The sequence below is a fragment of the Brienomyrus brachyistius genome, chromosome 6, assembly GCF_023856365.1.
Source record: "Brienomyrus brachyistius isolate T26 chromosome 6, BBRACH_0.4, whole genome shotgun sequence".
NCBI lineage: Eukaryota > Metazoa > Chordata > Actinopteri > Osteoglossiformes > Mormyridae > Brienomyrus > Brienomyrus brachyistius.
In genome coordinates, this window is record NC_064538.1 from 26843869 (window position 1) to 26866061 (window position 22193).

Below are 22193 nucleotides of genomic sequence, written 5' to 3' on the forward strand. Positions count from 1 at the left end.
TACTTAATCCACACCAGGTTTGTTGAATTGAAAGTTGTGAAATTCAAATGTTTTCATGGTGTTCTATTTAACATTTGTATACTTATCTTAATACATAATAGCGAATTACTTGCTAACTGTTGTTATATGTCATTGTGTTAAAGGTTAGTAGTCTAATAAAATTCTACCTCATTACAGAGTATAATAGCACAGAATAATTCTGCATTGTGTTCACTTTATCCATAACAGAAGAATAGTAAAACTTCAGCAACTGAGAACATTTACCTTTATTGTAAATGTTTTATTGTGTCACATGACACATTACAGTTGTGACTAAGAAGGAATCCATGTTGCTAAGCCTGTCGCAAGGTACCAAAGAACTGAAAGAAATTCAGCACAAGAAGGACAGCTGACCCAGTGAACCCAAATACCAGCTCATGCATTGTTCTTACAGCTTTTGTGAGGGAAATGGTGGATAATTGTTTTCTGGAGGATATAGGAATTTTGGAAGAGGGAAGGATTTGCTGATTACAGCTGCCCAGTTGACATCAGGAGGATGCAGGAGAAGGGATTTGTCTTCTTTGTGATCTACGCTGACTCCTCTGTGATTTACACTAACTCCGCGAGGATGTACACTGACTCCTCTGTGATTTACACTAACTCCACCATGGTCTACATTGATTCCTTGGTTATTTACACTAACTCCGCCATGATCTACACTAATTCTGTGCACACCAAGTCGCCCCCCCCCCCCCCCAGGCTGATCTACACCACCACAGACATGGCCTCTTATGTTTCTCCCACACCTACGGATGTTTTTTTATCTGCACTCCACTGTCCATATTCAACCCCAATTGCGAAGGCAGAGAAAGTTGGGAGTCTCCACTTGCAATCCCATCTCTGCCATTTCCATGTGTTTCTTGAGTCGTTGCTTCAGAACAACCATCACTTTATCTCAAAGGCATTTGCTGAGAGATAATTAAGGCCTGAAGGAATGCAGGTCCTTATTCTGTTCTCATAATTGCTTTTCCAGCATCTTTGTGGGAGTGTGTCTGGCTCATTCGGAGTCGTCTTCTGCTGTGGCAACCTACAGTACTGCTGCCCCTATGGTCACTGAAGTACCCCCTGTGAGCCCCCTCTGATTGTCCTGTGTCCCCCCTATGACCCACTTCAAAGTAGGGGTCATCCACCCCCACATCCACCCCTACTTTCACATGCACGTTGGGGCAGGGGAAAGCAATAAATGTAAGGCATACTGGTAGGAGGGTGAGTGTGTAAAATACATTATAGGAACTGAATTATAACTGCATTGTACCATCTTCTAACCACATGTTTTAGCTGCATCACTAGAGCTTGTCTGCAGAATACACCATGACATTATGACATATTATTACAAAATGGTCTACTGATTACCTTTATACCCTTCCTCTGCCCCCGGAGCAACTAGATGCACTTTGGAATGGGTCCTTGGTAATATGACAAAACTGGGGACTTCATGGGACCTCATGGACACATGAGGCAGTGAAGGATTACTTCCCATCAGAGCTGAGTGTGTTAGTACCTGGTACTCTTCATTTTATTACGAACAATTGTATTTAACCCAAATTTTTTATATAATAGGCTTTATGACAGTCTGTTCATAAGCACGAGTTGCCCGTAAATCGGACATACATAATCCAGGGTCTGTAATCTGGGAGAAAAGATGTGCAATCATATAAGGACATGGAAGTTACACAGCCAGGGAAGGGAAGGAGTCAAAGGCACTATCCTGGAAAACAGGATACAGTGATATCTTTACTTGCCACCTCTCTGCAATAAAATAAACAGCATCCCTGAACAGGTTAAGCCACTAAAACCTGCATGGATGACCTCTTACTTTGCAATATGGCATATATTTTATTCTGAAGTGCAATTAATCTCATTTAGGTTGAAGATTGGTTAAAAAATGCTGTCATACTTGAGCTTAGGGACTGGATGGGATGGAAAGTATGTGCTCTTCAATACTGATTACTGACTAATCTGTCATTTGTTCACATATTATGCATACCTGTACATGTTGTTATGTTTCCCGCCAGTTTGGGATGTAATACCTCCATCATCTACTGGGCCTTTTATGGAATAAATCAATTATATTTTAACTGTATTGGTGACAAATATCTTTAAAGGCATAATCAAAGTAAAAGACAAAACAGACTTTCATATATAATTCAGATGATAAAGGCACAATTTTTGTGATGCCCAAACTAAGTATAATACTAACAGCTAGTATCTTGTCTAACAGAAATTAATAAATTATCATTAAATATGAACTATTGGTATCATAATATTTCTAATATCTTTTCTGATTTATTTTTTTTATTGCCCATGGCTTGGGGGATGTTATTTGGTTCAGCAGGTATAGGCACTGTGTCTTTGATTAGAAATTTGTTGGTTCAAATCCCTGCATCAGATAAAGTTATGGTTGTTCTGAAGCACTGTTGGAACCTTGAGAAAGGTCCTTAACCTCCAAATAATCCATGCGATATCTGACCCTGGTTTCTCAAACATGTACATTACTTTGGATAAAAGTGTCTGTTAAATAGATAAAATGTAAATGACTGACCTATGTAACTGATTTCCATCGTATGCTAAACCAATTACCACAGTCAAAATTATATGCATTGAAAAGAACTTTAAAAAAAGTCATTTATTTTCATTTGTTCTTAAAAATACGACATGTGTTGCATGTTGAATCACAACAAATTCAGATCCTGGGAAATTGAAAAAGAATAAACAAGACTAATTAAGCAAAAAAAAAAAAAGTTTTTTTAAACTATGTTATCAAACATTGACATTCATATTGCTCTTGAGTAATATTCATATATGCAAACTAATAAAAATTCTTTTGTTAAAATTCAAATATTTAAATAATAGTTGATACAACAATGCGGTTCAATTGCTAACATAAAAAGTATAACAAGTCTAATCCCCACTGTCAGCTTCAAATTAAGTCTACGAACAAACTTGTTAGTTTCACTGCATAAAATCACAAGAGAGAGAAAGAAACTCTGCAATCTCAATAGACAGTTAGACAAAGTAGGGCTTCATTACTTGTTGCTGTGTTGACTGACCTCAGATAGAGTCCTTGGCATGATCCAAAGCTGTGCAGTTAAAGCGCCTTACAAAAGTAAAGCACAGCAAGAAAAATGATTCTGAAGCTGAACGTTGCCATACTGAGTGTTTGAAAGAAGAAACAAAGGCGATACGCTATACTAGAAAAAAAAATCCTATCTTTTACCACTCTGCCTCATATTAGCAAAGCTAAAAATACCAAATTTGCCATTTTTCCTTTTTTATCTTTTGCACAAAAAAGCAAAAGTTTGTCTTTGTGCTCCTGGAAGCGTAGTTCTGGGGACTTCACCACATATAATAGCTTCGTGTTGTGTCCACCTGGCTGGATTTGTTCTCCAAGGATCCGTCTTTGTCCTTCTCACTGTCTGCTTCCCACAGGTTAATGAGAGGAGGATATAGCTCATTCAGGGGAATAGAGGAGGTTTTCTGCATGTATTTTTTCAAAGAGTGGTGGTAATTCTTCCTCTTCCACCTCTTCGCAATATATACTGAAACGGAAACAAGACTAATGATGGCAAACATTGTCCCCATTGCAGCTGCTAGGGCAGTGCTGGTCCTTTCATCAGAGATGTCTACAGCAAAAGCCGCGTTCTTTGTGGTGACATTGACACAGGATCTTTGTGTCTGCTGGTGGATGTTGGAGACTGTAAGGCACACTTCATATTCAGTGGATGGCTGCAAGTGGGTAAGGTTGTACTCATGAACATCAACTGGGACCCTAGCCGTGTAAGTAATGTGTGGGTTATCTATCTTCATGGTTGCTGAAGACCACTTCAGGTTAGAGGTCATAACATTAGAGTTTATTTTCCAGGACACTAAGATAGAGTGAGACTCTGTCTGCTTGACATAGATCTTCATGACCTGAATACTGTCCATCAGGGTCCCATTGACTCGTATTGTAGCAACTCGTGTGTCAGCACCTTCTGTATTCTGGCCAACCCAAGTATATTGGCCTGAATCTTCTACTTGTACATGAGAAATACGGAGAGAACCTTCAGTGCTCAGCCAGAACTTGTCAGATAAGGTTTCAAGTGTGATTTTGTTCCCCAGTGGTGTCACCCAGTAAATCTCAGGCTTGGGTTCTGCCATGGCACGGCAATCTAAATTAACTGTCATACCGATGTCCAAGTTGAGGTGGTTGGGGAAAGTGTCACAGGATATCATAGGCAAGCACTGGTCAGAGGGATCTTGCACTTTATGTTCCTAACATTCTGACCTTTATACTTTGATGGATGGGCTGCGTGAAACGGATGCTGGTCTTTGCAGGAGGCATAAATGTTGTTTCGTTTCTTCCCCAGTTTTGGACTGTGGTCTGGAAACCAGTTATGGGACTTGTAGCTGCTCTGTTTCGGTTTCTTTCATCGCCAATGCACAAGATGAGTTTTGTTTTCTTTTCTTTGCTGTTTAATTAGTTCTTTTATTTCTCATGCTTACTGTGTGTGTTGTGCTGATCCCATCACTATCTAAGCCCCATTATTCTTGAAGTAAAAACTCTGGCCTCAATACATTTATCCTTTCCAGCACAGTCAGTCCCTGTGCTACATGGTTCCCCTTGACCATTGCTACTCAAAGATACTCGAAACCAGTTTTCTGTCACTGTGGTCGTGACAAATATTTTTAAAGGCATAATCAAAGTCACAGACAAAAACAGATTTTCATTTATAATTCAGGTAGATGTCAAAGTTACAATATTTTTCATAGCCAAACGAAGTATAAAACCACAGCCTAGCATTGGACTCTAGGACGAGTAATATCTTTTCTAATAACACAATTTAGTAAAGGCTAAAATATACTAATCATCCATTCTGTAATCTTTTTATATGTTTTCTACTATTTCATATTCAAAAATAAATTATTATTGATTAAACTAGATTACTTATTTCCATTCAATGTTAATAATCCTAATACTGCTGTCAAAAATACATGAATTGAATAGCACTTTAAAAAAAGGGTAATTTATTTTCATTTGCTCTTCAATATACAACATATGTTGCGTCTTAAATCACAACAAAATTAAGTGATCATGGACAGATCCTAGCAAAAAAAATAAAATAAAAAATAGAATAAACAAGAGTAATGAAGAAAAAAAACTTAGTAGTCCATTTGCCTAATAACTATGTTATCAAACATTCACATTTATATTGCTCCTAAACAGTACTCATATAGCAAAGTAATTTCAAAAAGTTTTTGTTAAAATTCAAAAATTCAAATAATAGTTGATACAACATTACAGTACAATCGCTAACGCAGACAGTATAACAAGTGTAATCCCCACTGTCAGCTTCATATTAAGTCTATGAACAAACTTGTTAATGTTTCAGTGCACAACAGTTAAACTGTTTCACAAGAGAGAGAAAGAAACTCTGCAATCTCAATAGACAGCTAGACAAAGTAGGGCTTCATTACTTGTTGCTGTGTTGACTGACCTCAGATAGAGTCCTTGGCATGATCCAAAGCTGTGCAGTTAAAGCGCCTTACAAAAGTAAAGCACAGCAAGAAAAATGATTCTGAAGCTGAACGTTGCCATACTGAGTGTTTGAAAGAAGAAACAAAGGCGATACGCTATACTAGAAAAAAAAATCCTATCTTTTACCACTCTGCCTCATATTAGCAAAGCTAAAAATACCAAATTTGCCATTTTTCCTTTTTTATCTTTTGCACAAAAAAGCAAAAGTTTGTCTTTGTGCTCCTGGAAGCGTAGTTCTGGGGACTTCACCACATATAATAGCTTCGTGTTGTGTCCACCTGGCTGGATTTGTTCTCCAAGGATCCGTCTTTGTCCTTCTCACTGTCTGCTTCCCACAGGTTAATGAGAGGAGGATATAGCTCATTCAGGGGAATAGAGGAGGTTTTCTGCATGTATTTTTTCAAAGAGTGGTGGTAATTCTTCCTCTTCCACCTCTTCGCAATATATACTGAAACGGAAACAAGACTAATGATGGCAAACATTGTCCCCATTGCAGCTGCTAGGGCAGTGTTGGTCCCTTCATCAGAGATGTCTACAGCAAAAGCCGCGTTCTTTGTGGTGACATTGACACAGGATCTTTGTGTCTGCTGGTGGATGTTGGAGACTGTAAGGCACACTTCATATTCAGTGGATGGCTGCAAGTGGGTAAGGTTGTACTCATGAACATCAACTGGGACCCTAGCCGTGTAAGTAATGTGTGGGTTATCTATCTTCATGGTTGCTGAAGACCACTTCAGGTTAGAGGTCATAACATTAGAGTTTATTTTCCAGGACACTAAGATAGAGTGAGACTCTGTCTGCTTGACATAGATCTTCATGACCTGAATACTGTCCATCAGGGTCCCATTGACTCGTATTGTAGCAACTCGTGTGTCAGCACCTTCTGTATTCTGGGCCACACAAGTATATTGGCCTGAATCTTCCACTTGTACATGAGAAATACGGAGAGAACCTTCAGTGCTCAGCCAGAACTTGTCAGATAAGGTTTCAAGTGTGATTTTGTTCCCCAGTGGTGTCACCCAGTAAATCTCAGGCTCGGGTTCTGCCATGGCACGGCAATCTAAATTGACTGTCATACCGATGTCCAAGTTGAGGTGGTTGGGGAAAGTGTCATGGGATATCATAGGCAAACACTGGTCAGAGGGATCCTGCAGCAATACCTCCCTGACGTGCTGGCCCTTATACTCTGGAGGCATAGCACAAAACATGGACAGGGGCTCCATGAAGCGGATGCTGGTCTTGTTAGAGTTCATCCACTGAATGACACAGTCACATCGTAATGGGTTGCTGTGAATGCTGATTTCCCGCAGATTAGGCAATGACTCTATGGTCTTCTGGTACAATGAGTTCAAGGCATTGTTGTTCAACATTAGACTCTCCAGGGAAGGGACATCCCGAAATGCCAGGCGATTGATGTAGGAGAGCTTGGGGTTGTTGGTAGCCTCCAACTTAGTCAACTCTGGAAGATTATCAAGTGCATAACGATCGATGGCAACTAGTTCTGCCATGTTATTCACACCAAGCTCTTTCAACCTAAGCATATTTCTGAAGTCTCCTTCTTGGATTTTGTGCACAGGGTTTTTGTTTAAATCCAAGAATTTTAGATTGGGAACTTTTTGTAGTGCAAGGTGTGGCACACTAACCAATTTGTTGTCGTAAAATGAGAGACTCTCTAGATTGTCTAATCCCACAAGTGCTTTCCCAGGAATGTCAGTCAAGTCCATTCCGGCTAGCACCAGGCTTCTCAAGTTAACTAAAGGCTTGAAATTCATGTCTAGAATACCAACTACTGGGTTTTCCCCAATCATTAGGATTTCAAGGTTGGGGGTTGACTCAAACCAGTGGCTGTTAATGACTTTCAGTTTGTTTGAGTTGAGGTGGAGTCGCAGGAGATTTTGCAGGCCAGAAAATGCATTGGGTGAAATCGAGTTGATCTGATTGTGGTTGATGTAGAGCTCCTGCAAATTGGTGAGGTCTTGAAGGCAATGGTCAGGCATCTCTGTGATCTGGTTCTCCTCCAAATGAAGTGTAGTGAGCTGAGACATGTTGGTCAGGCCAACATCTTGGATGCTGGTGAAGTTGTTCTGAGACAGGTCCAACTCAGTCAAGTTGAAGAGCTGCTCCAACTCCTCACTGGTCCTAGCAATGTAGTTACTCTGCAGCAGCAGCACCTGTGTGTCACTAGACAGGTTACCAGGGATGTGAGTGAGGCGTAAATCATTACAGTCCACCGTGGTGGCCTCTCTGTAAGTGGACTGAGGTGTGAACCAGGGCCGGATCTCACAAACACATAGGTGTGGACACTGGCTGCTCTGCACTGAGGACAGACACGCCAACACCAGAAGCAGACCCACGCACATCTGGTCCACCAGAATATGTGATGAAAGGCCACTCATTCCGCCTATCTGCTTTCTTAATGTACAGAGGAGCAAATGTCCTGAACAACAGAGTGCCCTTGAGAGCTGGTGTGCGACTCAGCTTGAAATGTCCATTCGCAGCAATCCAAAGCAAAGGATCTCGCTTCCACCACAGACAGTAGCTGTTAGTATAAGAAGCCACTCAGTAGCAGTGACCCAATGTTTTGTTTCCACACTTCACTGTGTTCCCTTCTGCTCAGTTGCCATCAGTCTGCAGGACAGGTCTGAAAAACAAAGATCAGAGAGAGTTAAAGCACAGCTAGACTGCGATTAATCTTGCTTACTGAGTAATATTGTGAAAATCATAAGAACATGATAAATAACTAAATGCGAACAAAATGTCCCTCAAATGGACAGTTTATAAAATAATGTGCATTGAATAATATAGTTTAAAAATAGTAGAAATGAGAAATATGGTGGGGATGAAAATGATCGACCTGTAAGCGAAATTTTTTAAGCGTAATACACATGGAGTCAGTGATCATAACCGTAACCTTCCATCCATCTTCAAACCGCTTACCCTGGTCAGGGTCATGGAGGGAAGGGGGTCTGTCCCAGGCAGCATATTTGTTTTGCACAGCCTGGACAAGGCACATACACACTCATATGCTATGGGCAATTTAGAGATATCAGATATCCCAGCTGCATATCTTTGGTGTTTGTGAGGAAACCCGAGTACCCAGCAGAATCTGGGGTGACAATGAAAACATGTACAGAGCAGAGGTTCAAAATCCTAACCCTGGAGGTGTGAGGCCAACAGGCTGCCCGCTAGAGTCACTGATGATCAAGGTAATTCGAGAGAAATTATAGAACCTGAATCTTATCGATCTCAATTTTACAATACAGACCATTTTCTTTTGCTTATGCAAATACTACGATTTCATACAATATGTCTAATATAATTTAATTCCAAATTAAAGAAACACACAAAGTAAATAGAAGATACCTATCCAGATGTGGTAGTAACTAAGATTAGATAAAATGTTTCTTGTCGTGAATTATTATTCTAAATGCATGTTTCAATGCTTCACAAACTTCTGACAACAATTATTTTATTTAAAACACACGATGAATCCTTCTGCTGCTAGGTGATACGTGCTCAGAATTTTTTATAATTAGTAGAATATTACAGACCTTGGTCTTACGTCAAAATGTAATGCATTTTAAAGAGTTTTCAATCTAGCTAAAAAAGACTGCTGATTGATTACTTTCTGTTTAATATAGTATATGTAAAATTCCAAGGTGTGTGAGCCAAAATCAAGTTATTTATCCTCAACTGCAATTATGACAATTTTACTTTAATTTTGTAATATAGACATAATCGTTATGACTAGACCAAATTTCAGCTTCTTATCATGAAGACAATATTAGTGTGTTTAACCTGTCATGTCCTGTGTAAAGCAATTTATAAGTCTCGAATAAGTATTATTTAATTTCACTATATGCCTGCATATTTTGAAATGACTAAGTTTGACTTGACATGAGAGTTTGTAAATCTTTCAAGACTCTAGGAGCTTGTCACTCATCAAAACTCTTTAAAAGAAACTGACAGTATTCCATATTTTTGTGGATGTACATATTGCAACTCTTTTGTGTATATAATTCTGAAACCTTTTAACTTCACTGTTTTGATAAATCTTATCAATCAATAATCATTAACAATACTACTTGAACACACTGGAAATGCAGGCATGCAGTAACACAGTCGACAGAGTATGACACACACTGTTATTTCGCTCAATACGCATTCACATTTCACTGTGCTGTGAGTGACACCATCAGCTCTGCCATTCTACTCTATCTTAAGGCAAAACCCAACAAAGCGTGAGAGGAAATTGAAGGTGGAGCCCTAGGGTCTAATGGACAAATCCACTTGACAAATGTGCTGTTTTCAGTGCACTGGCCTTTTTGCCAATGTGCCAGATTGACTAAGGCATTTGCTTCTGGCTTCTTAGTTAGAAAAAGGGGAGCTGGCGGAAGAAATGAGTTCTTGAAAGTGAAACTCTAATGAGCCTGCAGATTTCTGATGACAAATTCGACATGCCTGACAAGGCGTAAGAAATCTTAAAAAATACTTTCTATTTTTGTACATTCAGGGATTTCTTTTGTTGATTAATGAGGTTTTTAGCTGCTTTAAAGTACTGAGAATAAGTGAAAAAGTCACGTTTAATCCACTTATAAGCTGTGTTGTTTCATTAGCAGATATTTTTTGTGGGATTTAGAAATTACTTTCTAGAACTCATTATTTGCTGATAAGAATGACATTGTGTGATTATTTTTCTTCATAGTTTACTGTATAGCATCCTGTGGAAGGTAGAGTAATCATATCACCACTGGGCCCTTGAGCAAGGCCCTTAACCTCACTTGCTACTGGGCACTGGATAGATGGCTGACCCTGCACTCCGAATTTAAGCATCACTCTCACCTTTATATGGATGTTTATGTGTCATCAGAGAACAAGATGGGATATGTGAAGATTGAATTTCATTATACTCGTCACCTGGCCAATGAAACTAAAGACATTCTATTCTATTCTACTCTGGGCAGTAAGCAGGCCAAAATAAACAGCCTTAATATTTAGGTATTTTGTTTAAGAGAAAATGGCACCCCCGACATCACAACTGAAATGCCAGACAGTATCTGTGAACTTGCTCATGCACCAGTAATAGGTCCACAGTCTCGGACCACCCAAAACATGAGCTTTAATTAGAAGAATTCTCCAGTCCATATTCCCAATTGACTACTGAATTTCTGGCTCTGTAGCTATGCTGTACATTTTTGTGATTAACTTCTTCAGAACATTACTGGCTTAAATGTTCCTAGTTTTGTCTATAGGTTTTCATTCCTGTAGTATCTTCTGTATAGCAATACTGAATGAAAATGCACTTGAAATGAATTTAAATGTTAGACTGAACCATGATCCAGGTTTTGAGAATAGTACTGAGTTATAAAAAGAAAACTAAAAATGGAAAGAATGAAGAAAACACAGTACAGAACAACAAAATCAGAATGTGCACATAAACAAACAGACTTAACATACCCTGTTGGAATGTTAACAACGTCAGCACATCACCCCCCCCCCCCATCTAATCCATACTGTTCCCATACCCCCCAAACTCTACAATCTGTAACCCTCCTACACTCTCCCCACTTTTCCCAAATGAAATATTTTTCAACCGCATTTAACAAACTGTGTAGCCAAGTCTCATTACATTTCACAATTATTGTCATTAAATTGTTGAATTATTTTCAAGTTCAATGGTCTTAGCACCTTACCACAGGCTGTTTACATCTGCTGCAATTCACTCTGCAATGTGAATTCCAGAATGAATGAGTACACAGCAGTTTCACTTCGAAGATTCCTACAATATCACATACATTTGCCGCATCAGTAAAGGTTTTAGCAGAACAAGTGCACAGTTCATTGTTCATCTCATTTCAGGAAAGTTTTGGACATTTAAAAGTATATCCTGTTGTATTATATCTGCTGAAAACAGGACATTTTGTAAAAAATGATACAAAGCCATGTATAAATGTGTGGTATTGCATTAACCTGGAAAAACAGTCAGATGCAGGTAATAGGGACCCAGACATGCCCTCTGCAAACAATGTCCTGTCTTCTAACTGGACTTAAGGTCAATACCTTTATGACGCAATTTACATAAATGCAGTCCTGTGGTTGACGGATTGCAGCATCAAGATTTTGTGCTCGCGTGGCCTCAGACCATGCTGACCCTCACCCAATGCGTATGACTCACACTCCCACACAAACACAAATAACATGAATACGACTGAAGAACATCTATGTGAAGTGGATCAGCATTACAAAGATGGTCTGTTGGTTACCCTAGAAGCATCATACTAGCCATAGCATGATCTGGTTGTGCGGAAAGACACAAAAATCATGAATAATTTAAAACATAGAAAAATGCTGGTGATGTCTTCCCCTGCACATCTCCTGCACCAACATAGCAAATTCTCCAAAACATTACTTTTTCATTTTTGTCTATGCAAAATAGGCAGAGAATCTTTTTCCTTCTCCAAGAATATCTCCATTTTGGAATATTGTTTGTTCTTCCTTGCATGTATTCTGTGTATGTGCGAATTGTGTGGGCTTTACCACACAGCTATGAAAAGTTCTGTGTCCAGATGCACAGACAATCCAAGAGTGTCTCACCCTTTTTTCATGCTGCTACTTTCATTCAAGCATCAGCTGGAATATTTTTCTTCATTGTGCAAAATCACCTTTCATGTTTAGATTAGCTTTAGCTTTGCCTGTTTCATAAACCTACTGTATTTTATACTTGGTTTAAAACCAAGACTATAGACATAATTACATCAATCAGTACAACAACAAGTTGCTAGCTTGGAAATACCAAGGCTTTACCTACCAATATTATACACGCAAAAAAAGTCCTTTTAGGGTTCATTTTAATTACAGTCAATTGTTGTTAAAGTTTCCATAGATTGTTATTAACTGCACAATACCATTTTAAACACAAATGTAAAGAAAAACAATGAAGTTAACATGATTCACCAGATTCTCCTGATGAAGCTCATGTCAGTTTTCGTCTTCCATTTTTGCCAGGGAAATTAGCTATTCCTTTTAGCAATGCCAAATTCCATTTTCTTCATATTACTGGCGTAACACTATTCATTTCACTCCCATAAAAGTTAATCTCAGATTTAAAAAAATCATGTATTAAGAAGGATAAATTCCACTAATTATAGGCAAAATAATGAAAACAAAGGCTCAAAAAACACAACTACCCAATACCCTGGTATTCATCATTAACATCCTACTAGTTTTGTTTAACAGAATGCCTGTACAATGTAAGGGTATGACTGCACAATGTAAACTACTCCTTAAATAGAATGTCCCACTGCTAAGTATCTTAATCAATGAACATCAACACTTTTCCAAAGCAAAACTATTGCCATGGCTAATTGCACTGTCAGCATTCCTTTAACGCTTTTCTTTTTCTAATATAATCTAAATATCAAAACTGATTAAATTTAATTAAGAAGCAAGAACACTGTATCATACAGAAGCCCAAACACTAAAAACTTTACTGTAAAACAAGATTTCTTATGATATTTGCAATATGTGCATATGGGAGAAGTAGATGTCTAAACTTAATCCCTTACTCAGTGATATATTTTGTTCTTATTTTTTGCCTCCCTGCTGTATTGGTTTTGACCTTCTGGCACAAATGAGGCCTTCTTCATTTCCTCTGTATTCCTCCAGGGACTACTGAGCCTCTTCCCTCTGCTGGTGTGGAGTCTTTCTCCCAGCCCTTTAATCAAAGATGACAGGTAAGCAAATTGCTTCATTCATGCCAAGCCACACAAATCAGACATCAGGCAAGCTGGTCCTGAAAACTGTTGGCTGAAAGTAGGGAGTGGACTCTGATTCTGCTGTTACCCCCAGCTTGACTCTTTTCCCAGCAGGATACTCTGGACAGACCATCATAAAGCTCCCATCGGGGCCCCTTGGGGCTAAGAAACATGACTCAATGAGTAAAGCAGGTGCTCAGAAAATACAGAGTTACAACCTGGCTCTGTGTCACCTTTAACCCCAGAATGAATAAACAAAGATTATTGTCAGATTGTTCTCTTTGGTTTTGACCAATAAGACATGCAGCATATATGTTTAAATGCATAATAAAAGTTTATTTCTAACAATTGTACCATGAGGCGGAAACTACAACAACACTTTCACAAGTTTTAAAAAATCTTTCGGTCATTGAATTTATAAGTTTACTGATAAATATCGTTAACCTGCTTCATGTGTTGACTGAATTCATTATGACTGTCTGACAGATAATGTCTAATGACAAAATACTTCTTATTTGTAACTATTTTTGAAGTCTTTTAGTTAGTTACACATTTACCATCACTCACATAACACCTTTTAAATTTCACTGGACACAAATAACACCTAAAACAAACAAATAAACAAACATTCAGTTTCAAAATGAAATAAATTAAAATGTCATTTGAATTTAATTGTTTATATGAAATGAAATGGCAATGGACAAAATATGTCCAAGTATAAGGGTTTCGGTGTTAAACCTGCAATGTGCAATGTTAATATTTACATTGCATGTTATGTACATGTAATTGTCACATAGCAAGGGCTGCAATCATAAGTTAGGTTGAGATTAGACTTGGACAATATTGAATTTTTCATAGTCTTACCTCACAGACATTTTACCACGATATATGAAATTTTGATGCTGTTCTGTAATTTTTAAATCTACGTGATAAAATACTTGGCCTTGGCCAGCATTATTTTGGATGTTTCAGGGGGAGGGGTTCCCCATGACAATATTTTGCCGGGTGGCACATTGGGAGGCCCACCCTCTCAAATACCCTGGTATACCATGATAACGTAATACTGTCCAAGCCTAGTTAAGATCACCAACCAGCTAAAACAGTTTTGCTACAATATTTTTACTCGTAAGAACAAAAACTTCATGTACTTTTCAATTTTCTAGCATATATTTTACATCAGTGTAAAGACTAACGATCTCATTCTGAATGAGTGTAAAAAAAACTGTGTTGCTATTGCATTACCTCTGCATGTACTCTCCAAGCCATTCATAATTATTTTCATCCTTACTGTTGGACTAATTCATACGCAGTGTGGTGCATCTGTGAGATATTTAACAAAAATAAGTGAGGAGGAGAAGAGCGAACAAGAACTAGTGACCAAAAGACATTCGACTACTGCTGTATGGAAATATTTTGGATTCCAGGGGGATGATATTGAACAAAAGCAATTGACTTACTGGTACTGTTTTCTGTTGGCACAGCTAACACCAACACCACTAACTTTTTTGACAGACTATTGGTAGATTGTGACAAGAGCTATTTGGCTATAGTTTATTTTGGATAAAATTTCAGCTCCTTTTTTACGTAATCCAGAACTTCAGTTAGAAATTATCTATACACTTCTTAACCATGCACAGTGTGCATATACAACAAGGTACATATAAGATGGTATACAGATAAATGTGAGGCAACAGTCTTTCTGCTAGGCCAGTGCACAGCTTAAACTGGATGAGAGATCACTAAAAATCAGCGTGCATGCAGGCAAACATTGCATGGTGGTTAGTTAGATGGCTATTAATGATGCTTCATTACTAAAAAAAGAATTATATAACAATTTATAATCATTTACAGTAGCTGTAAAGTTTTATTATTTATAAATGCTTGCTTTCCTCTTATAATTCATAATACATGGCTTACAGCCATCATTAAAAAAATCACGTATGAACAGTAATGACTAGTAGATTTTATCTTTACTATCACTATCAAAATGTTTTTTAATTAGGAATGAAAGTCATACCAGTATTTGCAGCTACATTTGGAAGGAAATCATGTTACAAACATATCATTTTGATGTCATTAAACGATTTTGATGCTTTGTAAAATGCTGTCATTATTTGTTGACCTCAGACACAGAGAGATAATTTGCAATTTCTGAAGCTCCTTGAATGCTAATTCCCATCTCTTCCAAAAGACAAAGAGAGGCAGTGTTTATTATTCCAATCCAGTTTATAGAGTACTGCGATGGAGTCGAGAGTTAAAGGAGATCGAATTCTCATAACACACATTCACTATTGCCACACAAAGTGAGTCATCCCCCTAGACAATGGAAACACCGTGGACTTTTGTCTTCAACTGAAAGATCTCAAAAACTCATCAGAAAATGTTTCATGGTTTTCTTTTGCACATCACAGCACTTCTTATGTGACAAAATAGTCTATTCGCTTCACATTTTGACTGACGAGCCAGGGCTGACTAGTTGCTAAATATAAGGAAAAAAAAGAATAAAACTGAGCTTTTTGATAGAATTTTGGAAAGAACTGCTGGCTTCAATAATCAGAAACAAAACAAAAACACAGAAGAATATTGGGGCAAGAAAGGGGGTGAAAGTCACAAACTGAAATACAAAGTCACCATCTAGGGCTGCAAAACGGGATTAAAATTACATGAAAAAGGAAGCAAAGCTGCTAACAAGGAGTGGAGGAAAGATAAATGGACACATGGGTCACTTTAAGAATAATATGATTTAAAGTAAAATAACTTTGTACATAAAGGCCACTTAAAACTACATTTATTTAAGTACAAACCTATAGCTGTATAGACCAGCATGTGGATTTTATATATGCATCAGATGGAGTTTTTTCAACCCTTATGAGCAACCATAATAAACACAGGCAAGGTGCCGAAAAATTTATGGAGGAAACCGATAAATTCAAATTAAAAATACAATGTTAATAATTACACATATACTGTTAATTAAGAAGGCTATAAATTACAGGTAACAGTGAAAGAGAAAATTATTTTATAATTCCATCTCATGTGCCACCAAAATATTTAAAGTGCGAGGCCCAAAAAGTCTTATGCTAAATGTTTGGTCATTAAAAAATATCTGGGGGGTGGGGTACAAAGCCTCTAAGTAATTCCCTATACTAGAGGGTCCTGTACTGTAATTCAGCTCCCCACTGCATCTGTATTAGGGCCTGTTACACACTGTCACTGTCCCACACCATCACTGCAGATGCACCTGTGGTCAATGCCTTTTTCTGAATTAATGCTGACTACATGCTATCCTCCGCAAAAGGCCTACAGAACTAATCCCATTAGCATCTTCATTTATTAGCAGAACAATAAGAAAATTTCATCAAAATCTCAGGAATTCTTCTTTTTATTATTATTTCCTATAACATTTTATTGTTATGCATTTATAATGAATGTGAGATTTAACAATTTGTATAATGCCCGAATCAACATGGTGAACCATAGGTTTAAAATTGACTTAACTGATCTGTAATGTGACAGCTATTGTTTTACAATTAAGACATTATTGTCCAACTAAAGCAATGAGGAAATTACGTGAACTATAACAATATGGGGCTTTTGAGCCATATAATATACTTTACCACATTCATTTAGGTCTTTCTTTGGGTGCAAAATGTGAGCAGTATTCCTTAGTCTGGAACCGCACAACGGGCTTGTATTCATCTGGTCACCATGGAGACAGGCTACGCCACTGGCATGTCCATTTCATACCCAAATGAGGGGACAGCTGTAAGGACCATTTGTCTGTCAGGGGGATAATGGATGCAAACAAGCATTGCAGACCAAATCCAACTCTAAGAAGAATAAGCTTTATGCTGCATATATACAAACTTAAAATAGACTTTAGACCTTCAGTATCACAACCTCTACTCAAGTTGAAGTCAGCAATACTGTAAAATCTATTTATAATGAACTGAATCTGGAATGCAACTCTGTGTTGCTTCTGTAAAGCTCCATGTCACTTTAGGACCTTAAAGATATTATTATCACTCACATTATCTTGTCTATTATATTAATATGGTTCAAATTCTAACAATAAGTCTACAGAAGTACTGGCACACACTGTTAAAATATTTCTAAAAAAATGAAATTGAATTTGAAAATGAATTATCACAAAAAAATTCACAGAAACTAAGTAATCAACAGCAGCACTCATCATTTTAACTATATCGTGTGAGCAAGAAACAGACCATCAAAATACAGACCATCGAGAAGAAAAAACTGTCGCATAATTTATGTGAGAAAATACAAATATCAAAGACAAGTGTTTCACAGGTACCATTACATATGCTACTCACAAACCCATCAGTTAAGAATGGAGACATCAATTTCAATCAAATTAGATTGATAGATCGATCGACAGACAGCCAGACAGATCAATATGTGTATGTACATTTAAACACACAAAATTAACCATCTAAACAAACTGTTTTTCTCCCATATTAGTATGCATGAAGGAGATCATTAATTCATACAGCTGGCAGACAGAATGAAAAGTACAAAACAGTGAAGTGATCTTAAATGTCCCCATTCATCCGGTCACAGAATAAGGAGCACAGCCAGCATCTTTATCACATCTAAGCACATCCAAGAGGGGTAAAAGCAAAAGCATACAAAAAACAAGTAAAGCCATCTGTTTAGAAAAAAAAACAACCTTTCCATTAAACAAAAACATTTCTATGCTAACAATCTACAGTATATACATACCATGGTAGGTGGACTTGGATGAGCATTTATAAATATTGGCAAACATTCTCCATTCTTCTTTTATATACGTTACATAACAAAAGATAACAATAAATGTTATTTCTTTATTGGTAAAATTAAGAAAGAACAAATTAAATGAAAACTAAATAACAGTATAACAGGTCTGTTTCAACTATTTCATTTCATTTACACGTGAGGATAAGTGAGCTTGCGTCTCTGTGTCCTTCGTGCACCGCAGTTATGCTCGGTCAGCTTTATCACATTTTGGTTATGTCTTGCGAATTTATAACCAAATGGTTACCTGAATCAACACAAACCAGCTTTCTTAACAAGATTATTAACACAGAATTAGCTGAACACCTGCCTCTCTTTTTCAACTCCCCCCCCCCTCCCAGTTTTTCAGGCCTCACAAAAGAGTAATGTGGCCATATTACCCCAGATCCACAAAATAATGGGGGAAGTCAAGGTGGAGGGAGCAGTCCAACCACACCAAAACCCTGACCTCCTCCCTCCCCACCCCCAGCCAGGGGTCGTTCATGTCTGCTGTGGAAAGTTCCTGATGCTATTGAGATCCCGTCACTCTGCCCTGACCGCCACTCTGCTGAGCGGATTTGTGAGAGTACAAGCACACGCACGTGTGTATTGTGTTAAGCAGGCCTTTGTCCTGGAGTATTCTCACGACTCCTAGGTTAAGGAGCAGAGGGTGCTTTGTGCTCTGGCCATACACAAGCACACACACTCACACTCCCACACAGGGTAAGTTTCCACATTACCCCCTGCCCATCCCCCACACACCACCACTTCAGCAGTTACTAGTCAGTTTCATTTGTCCTTGTCAGCGTTTATAGTGTTTCCCCAGACAATCATTCGCCATGATGGGCAGATATTATATCCGAGTCCAGATCACACCCGTGAATCACCAACATCATCTTTTACCAGTTTTGTCACAAAAGAAATTCTTCTTTCGACATGTAAAGGCAAACTACAAAAGAAAAACTACTTTTCATGTTAAAGCATGAAAACTTAACTTAAACAGAAATATTACAAGCATAAAAATATCTGAAAGATCATTTGCAGAAATGAAGAACCGTGCTTTAGGTTACAACATATATTTAGGGTACCTTTAGAACAGGGGGAGCAATTAGTCTCTTTCCTTTTCAGCAGAAAATAGTATAAATATAACACCGAGATCACCACTCGCTGTCAGAAATCGTCGAACGAAATACCTAATGACGAAAAGTTACTTTCGTAAACAAAACATAAATCAGGTCACTGTCCGTATCCCATTGCTGTAATACCTAACTGTACATAGAAAGATCGGCGGCCCTGTCTTCTGGTAGCAACAGTTATAATGTCGGAAGCCAAGCTAAAGCTAACGTAAAACAACCCACATCGATTCTTCCCAACCCCGTCTAACCATACCCATTATTATTAACTTATTCTGAAGCTCCTTTGTCTGTATTTTTTTCACTCAGAAGACTTCTTGTCTCTTTGAATTTGTCGAATTGAATGGAACCACCGAGACGTCTGCTAGAATGCTCTTAGATTTTAATGCAAATAAGTGTTTAGCCGGGTCAAACAAGACGCTCGCAGACGTCGGACAACAGTCGGGTGCATCTGCGTACTAGAAGATACCACACTTGCGATTTAGATGTGCCGATGAATAACTCACAATCGGGCGTAAGCAATGAAACAAATCCAGTATTCTATTTCATGAATGTTACAAATATAAATGAACATTTAAACACATTAATATGCAATAAAGTACAAAAACAAACTGCAGTGCTCGTAACTAATCACGTCTATGTTCCTTACAGCTGTTTGAACAGCTAAACAAGTAACTCCGTAAAACAATCAAGTTAGCTTCATTTGATTAAGTGCTGTACTAATCTTGAATTTGGGAAACACAAAATAGCTACAGGAGAACTGGAAACGCACAGGCAACATTCCAATGTGGCGATATCATCTCAAGGTACGATTTCGCACGTGCTTCGTAAGGTGCTCCTGTACAGAAGAGAATACGGGTTTTTTTCTTGATTATCACGAACTAATTCTGTTGTACTTGTTTCATAATATCACGCTTTGTAAATGTAGTTTCGTTCAGAATGAGGTGCGTATGCTCAATACACGTATCATTAAATATAAACGGTGAAAGCACTGGGTGTCCATAACATTGAAACCCGCTCCACGGATAGTGACAGACATTAATGCAGGTTCCATTGCCCTTGCAAACTCACCAGAGTGCGTCGACACAGTGTTTCAGTAAATAAAACAGTAACAGCGTAAGACTTTTACCATATGCTTATAATTCTCTCTCGTCAGCACGCAACCGACAAAACAGCGCACCTTATTTTAGGAGCTCAGAATGAGATCGTCCGATTTATTTGCTCAATGACAGCCGCATTCGCAGCCTCGCTGCCATCCTGACCGCGATGTTGACTGCTCACACACGCACCATAGGCAGCATGCGCATTGTCTCAAGGTTCAAAGGCAGCCGTAAGCTCAACAGTACCAAATTCAAGCCCAAAAAAACAACACAATTATTTTTTCCCACAATCGAAGTTTAAAAATATAGCATGATGTGAAGTACATATTCGCCTGCCCATTTTTGTGCAACACTCCCCACAAATGTTATCCTGTTAAAAAACTGCGACATTTATTTAACATTAATTGTTTGTAGGCTCGTGTGGATGTACTAAAATAAAAAGACGTGAACTGAAATATTCCTCACCTTAGCATGACAACATCTTCCTCACAGACGCTCTTAGTGATAAGACCTCTCCCCGCACTTCGTAGGTGTGAAGGATACGCAGAAAAAAAGTGGTCACTTAAAAAAAATAAAAAATAAAAATCGACAAGCCAGTCAAACGTACATTCGGCAATAAACCAAACGTTCCGTTTATCAGGAGAGGTGCCCGAAATTCAGAAGAATCGAAAAAAATATATAAAAATTCCCAATTCTTATAGGAACCAAAGACACCATGGCCCGACAAAACTGAAGAAATCTGATCTGGCCGCGAGCGACTCGCACGGACCAGCAGCCTCCCAGCGCGAAGCTCTCAGCGCGAGCGCAGCCGCTCAGTTTACCGCACGCTCCAGGGGCACCTGGCGCTGTCCAGCGGAGTCAGCGGATCCTAACAGGCGATTGGTCGCCAGCGAGCGCCTGTCAGTCTCACCCAGGCGTAATGCCATCTGTTCGGAGTTTGTTGTGATGTGAACAAAGACAGACGCCGAGAGAGCACGGTAGGATAACACGGGCTGGGAAAGAAAACGAGCGGTTTACTTGTCTTTTTCATTTTTTTTATGGGGACGCGTTACACTCCAGTCGTACTTCTGTGCTTGTGACTTTTCGTGATGGCGGAGTCTGTTTTCCCCCAGTTCAAAAGGAAAATAATGCTCGTCATTGTTTAGGAGTTTATACGAATTGATGGCTTAAAAACGTAAAGGTGCCAATGTGTGGTCCCCTCTTGCCTTTTCTTTTCATTCAGATGTTTTTACGGTGGCTGTATTATCCAGATCTGCAGTTTGGCCTACCAGTTCAAAACAAACTCCACTTTCGTGTAATACCAATTAAAAGAATAGCCATATTTAAGTTCATTTTCTCAAAAAAAAAAAAAAAATCGCCATGGAGTATTTGATCTATGTTCGGGTTTTAAAGTGTTTAAAACATTGCACAGTTATCAGGAAAAACTGACACAAATTGCTATAAAATTAAAGAATTTTATGTCAAGTGGTTGGAAGAAATATGGACATTTGACTTCATGAAAATCCAGTGCAGAACATGAGCTTGTTTACACTGACTCAAGTGAGTTTCACACGTAGTGAAAAGTATTACACTACAAACATCAGATGAAGGCTAATCATGCTGTGAACCATGTTGTGTAATCACACATCACACTGTCGTCACTCTTTTTTATGACTGCAAACATCACACATTCCATACTCCTACAATTATAAATCTGCACGTCAGTAGAAATGTAAGATATCTCAGAATGTATATGATATATAATTTTCAAGAAAATCCGGGTGCATTATTTAATTAAGTGTCTTTTGTTCCTCTCTTTATTACATTTTCACCTCTTTAATTAACTCCCCCCCCCCCCCCCACTAACCACCAAACATAGTGACTGGGGAGAAAT

General features: G+C 38.3%; 2 protein-coding genes and 1 long non-coding RNA gene across 4 annotated transcripts in view; 1 reads left to right on the plus strand and 2 right to left on the minus strand.

The window, feature by feature from the left end:
• Positions 1-2656: 2656 nt before the first annotated feature.
• On the minus strand, positions 2657-4881 carry LOC125744711 (leucine-rich repeat neuronal protein 1-like). Its single transcript, XM_049016826.1, has one exon. The coding sequence runs from the start codon at positions 4252-4254 to the stop codon at positions 3376-3378; it is 879 nt and encodes a 292-aa protein (XP_048872783.1). The 5' UTR covers positions 4255-4881; the 3' UTR covers positions 2657-3375.
• Positions 4882-5029: 148 nt separating this feature from the next.
• On the minus strand, positions 5030-21137 carry lrrn1 (leucine rich repeat neuronal 1). 2 transcript variants are annotated; one of them, XM_049016818.1, is made up of 2 exons: positions 20786-21137; positions 5030-8198 (listed from the first exon to the last, which is right to left on the minus strand). In XM_049016818.1, the coding sequence occupies exon 2, from the start codon at positions 7951-7953 to the stop codon at positions 5803-5805; it is 2151 nt and encodes a 716-aa protein (XP_048872775.1). In that variant the 5' UTR covers positions 7954-8198; positions 20786-21137; the 3' UTR covers positions 5030-5802. The 2 variants fall into 2 exon arrangements, with proteins under 2 accessions (XP_048872775.1, XP_048872776.1); XM_049016819.1 differs by lacking the exon at positions 20786-21137 and adding an exon at positions 20292-20509.
• The window catches only part of LOC125744712 (uncharacterized), a 64444-nt gene continuing 63380 nt past the window's right edge, over positions 21130-22193 (plus strand). Inside the window, exon 1 of the long non-coding RNA XR_007398486.1 lies at positions 21130-21297. This is a non-coding gene — a long non-coding RNA (uncharacterized LOC125744712). The remainder of the gene's footprint in view (positions 21298-22193) is intronic.